The sequence below is a fragment of the Armigeres subalbatus genome, chromosome 3 (genome assembly GCF_024139115.2).
Source record: "Armigeres subalbatus isolate Guangzhou_Male chromosome 3, GZ_Asu_2, whole genome shotgun sequence".
NCBI classification, from domain to species: Eukaryota; Metazoa; Arthropoda; class Insecta; order Diptera; family Culicidae; genus Armigeres; species Armigeres subalbatus.
Window position 1 is genome coordinate 285535615 of NC_085141.1, and position 3918 is coordinate 285539532.

General features: G+C 49.9%; 1 protein-coding gene across 1 annotated transcript; it reads right to left on the reverse strand.

Moving 5' to 3' along the window:
- Window positions 1-578: 578 nt before the first annotated feature.
- Window positions 579-3661, reverse strand: LOC134222521 (uncharacterized). The gene is made up of 4 exons (XM_062701672.1): window positions 2836-3661; window positions 2339-2794; window positions 1287-2168; window positions 579-691 (listed from the first exon to the last, which is right to left on the reverse strand). Exons 1-4 carry the CDS (start codon window positions 3659-3661, stop codon window positions 579-581), a joined length of 2277 nt encoding a protein of 758 aa, XP_062557656.1.
- Window positions 3662-3918: the final 257 nt, after the last annotated feature.

Sequence of the window (3918 nt, forward strand, 5' to 3'; positions counted from 1 at the left end):
CTAGCCAAGGTGATTTTTGGTGCAGCGGACTTGCTTTAGGCAACGGTGTTTTATGTGCTGTTGGCTCGTGCTGCGATCGTTGAAAAGTGCCACTTCCTCGGATAACTTTCCAACTGCGCCTGGCGTAGTAGATATGCTTCAGCCGAGCTTATTTCTGAGTTGGGAAGAGGGCAGCTTATAATAGACTGCTTCAAGCGTTTCAATTTGCAGTTGTTGGAGAAACGTTGTTCAAATGCAACAACTCGAACTAATCGACCCCAATTGGAGAAGTCGTTCACTTGTACGATGGGATCAGAAGCGATGGAATGTGCCATTGCACTGGGAAGAAGTTCTAGGTCGGTGGTTTGAGAGCCTTTCGACGTGCATGGCCAATGGTCTTCCGCGAGATGCAGAAATTGTGGGCCGTCGAACTATCTGGCTTGGGGCTTCAGATTTGGAAGTCCTTTCCATTTTGTTCCATCATCCGCAACGTTCAGATCAGTGGGAACGTATCTCCAATTGGCCATCTCCGTCAGCTCGAGAATTTCGCTAACCCGAAACGCTACGAATGGTGAGTAACGGCAGTGGTCAGATCTGATCTAGCACAGAATATCTTGGGAATCAGACCAGAAAACTCGACGGGTAATGTGGATCGTGAGGGCTTCGGGGGGTGTTCGGGCAAGTCGAGAGCCGATCAGGGCCGCCTGAAGCTCTAGGCGAGGTAAAGAGAGGAATTTCAATGGCGCAACTCGGGTTTTGGCGGCGACTTTTTTGCACTCGACAACATCCTGATGGTTGAATCGTAAGTAGCAGGTAGCCGCGATACCGTTTTCACTTGCATCTACGAATGTGTGAAGCTGTATGTCTCTGTAGTGGATGCTTGACTCGCTGATGTAGCACCGACCCTAGCAGCACAATTCACGTTGATTTGGTTGCAATAACTCATATATGACCAAATTTGGTCATATATGAGTATCATCAACTGATTTACAACATGTGTGTTGCTCGGGGAGGAATGCTGATCTTTTCGATTGTAGGAAGGACTTTGAGCCAGGTTTGCCATCTTTCGAAAATGGTTTCATTGACTTGGTCATCCCAGCCGATGCCGGAGCGCCAGACTTCCTGAAGCAGTATTTTCAAATACATTAGAAATTGGGCAATTAACCCAAGCGGATCGAACACGGACATAAGTACAGGCAGCATTTGTCGTTTTGTTGGCCGGTGTTGGCCCTCCAGCAGCGCTCGGCCGTATCGGTCTCACCCAACCTTGTAGGTAAAGGTGTCTACGTCGGTGCACCACCACATACCAAGCACCTTCTCCGTGTCTAATTCCGGTGAAAGATCGAGTTTCTTTTCTTCAGTGTTGTTCTCCTCTAAGGCCTCAGCGACGCGTTTGGAGTTGCTGATCCAATTACGGATTTCGAAGCCGCCAGCTGCGTGTACCTCCTTCACTTGCAATGCGAGTTCGACAGCTTCTTTCTCTGTTGCCACACTCACTAGCATGTCGTCAACGTAGTGCCGTTGGATCACTTCAACCGCTGGATAATCCCACTTGAAGCGCTTGGCGCTTAGGTTTTTCACGAACTGGGCGCTGCTAGGGGAGCAGCAGGCCCCGAATGTCATCACCTGGAGAACGTATATAGAAAGGGTCCCATCTTCATCATACCAGAGGAACCTCTGGCACTGCTGGTCTTCCGGACGCATGAGCACTTGCAGGAACATTTCGCGCACATCTCCAGTTAGAGAGACCCGGCCTTCACGGAATTGAACCAGTATGGTAAACAGCGCGCTGAGTTGATCCGGTCCTTTGAGTAGCGCGGAGTTAAGGGATATTCCGTGGGCTACTGCAGCGGCATCCCACACCATACGGATCTTGCCTGGCTTATTGGCGTTCGTTACCGGAAATATAGGTAGATACCACGTCCGGGGGAAGTTTTTGGAACGTTCTTTATCGGTGACCTTCCTCGCATAGCCCTTTTTGACGAAATAGATTATCTTCTTGTTGAGGGCGTCCGCTAGTTGGAAGTCTTTATCCATTCTTTTCTTGAGGCACTGCAGTCGTCGGAGGGCCATCGGAAAACTGTCCGGCAGCCGAACATTGTCGTAGCGCCACAACAAGCCAGTTTCGTAGCGTTTTCCCTCCAGCACTGTGCGGCCTTCGAGCAGATTCTGCGCTCGATCTTCTTCTGCTGAGACGAGACGTTTCTACGGCTGAAAAACTCCCAGGCTTACTACTGCGAAGTATTTCTTTATCATTTTATGTAGGTCCTCGTCCGAAGACGGGCCGCAGGCGCAGATGTTAAACACAGAGTGTACTAAATTGGTGGCTTTGTTGTGACTCCACCACAAGTTTTCCAACCTAACCGGGTTTTAACAGCGATCGGCTCGTGCAGTGCACCCTCGCGGCTCTTTTTAACAAGGCTGAGGTGCTGATCCTTCATTCCGCTGAGAATTCTTGGCCGGACATCTTGGTAGGAGGTGATCGGAAGACCTTTGAGATGTTGATATAGCTCAGACAACTCTTCGACATTGAGAGACTGTGTCGGAAGAAGTAATTCAGCAACTGTGCGTACTCCTTGCATGGTGTACATCTTGGAGTCGTGTTTTGAACCTATCTCAAGCTTGACATTCTTTGAGTCGTCCTCTCGACGCTTCGCTCCTCCAGTCCAAAGCAAGCATAGCGGGGCCGCATCTCCCTCAAGTTGCAGCTCATCCGCAAGTTCCTTGTCGAGCAAGGTGAGCTCGGACCCGTCGTCCAGGAAGGCGAATGTTTCAATTGATCGGTGTTTACCGTGCAGCAACAGCGGAGCAACACCTGACCAGTGGTAATCCGATGGGCATGGCATCCGTGCTCGCCCAAGTTCGGAGCTGGTATAGGTTCTTGACGCTGGATCGGCGATAATTTGCTTGTGTCGGTCGATAAAGTATTCAACGGCAGCGATGTGTTCTTCTGGTCATTATGCAGCAATTCGTGATGCTTCAACTCGCAGCCATTCTTCCCACACAATTTGGCTTGACATCCACCCTTATGTTGGCCTAAACACCGACGACAGAGCCCTAGATCTCGAACCGTCGCCCAGCGAGAATCGCGAGAGAACTCCAGAAAACGTGTGCATTTGGTGATCGATTTGCAGCTTCCTTTGCAAACTAGGCAGCTATCGGCTGCAGTTTTCACGTTAGATAGCGCTGCGAAGCGATGGCGTTTTGATACTTCCTGGGTGTGAGCATTGACGAAGGAGTTGCTCTTCTTGGCTGTGCGTGAGTCGTTACGCAGAGTTTTGGATTCGAGTGTGGTGTTCGGAATGGTGACAGCGCTAGCAGCTTCTGCTAGAGAGTAGAGCCAGCTGCTGAAAGACGGTAAATTAACCGTAGGTAGCGATAATCGGTACTGCGCCCAATTTGACTTGATCGATGGTGGAAGCTTGTTGACGAGTTGGTGAAGGAAGGTCATATTGTAGAAGTGTTCTTCCAATCCACATGCGTCGACGGTTGCGCAGAAGTTTTCAACGCTGACGGCAAAATCTACGATGGCTTCTAATTTGTCCTCCCTCAATGCGGGAAGGGAGTTGATTTTAGACATCATGGAATGGACGATCACCTCCGGTTGCCCAAATAACATTTTGAGCGTCGACATAACCCCTGACGTTCGATGGATGTAGCAGTCGGCTTTTGACTGCTTCATGCGCTCGACCCTTCAAGCTTTGCTGCAAGCGGACGATATTTTCCTCTTTGGTGAATCCACACAGAGCGGTGGTGCTGTTGAAGGTAGATAGGAACAGAGGCCACTCTTCTGGATTTCCAGAAAAGGTTGGAAGATTCTTTGAAATGGCTTGTCGGGCGGCTAACTGCTGGCGAGAGATCGAATACGGTTCAGCTACTTCCTTCTCATCTTGGTTGTAGAGTTGGTGGCCTCGCAACGTAGATGAATGAGGATGATTT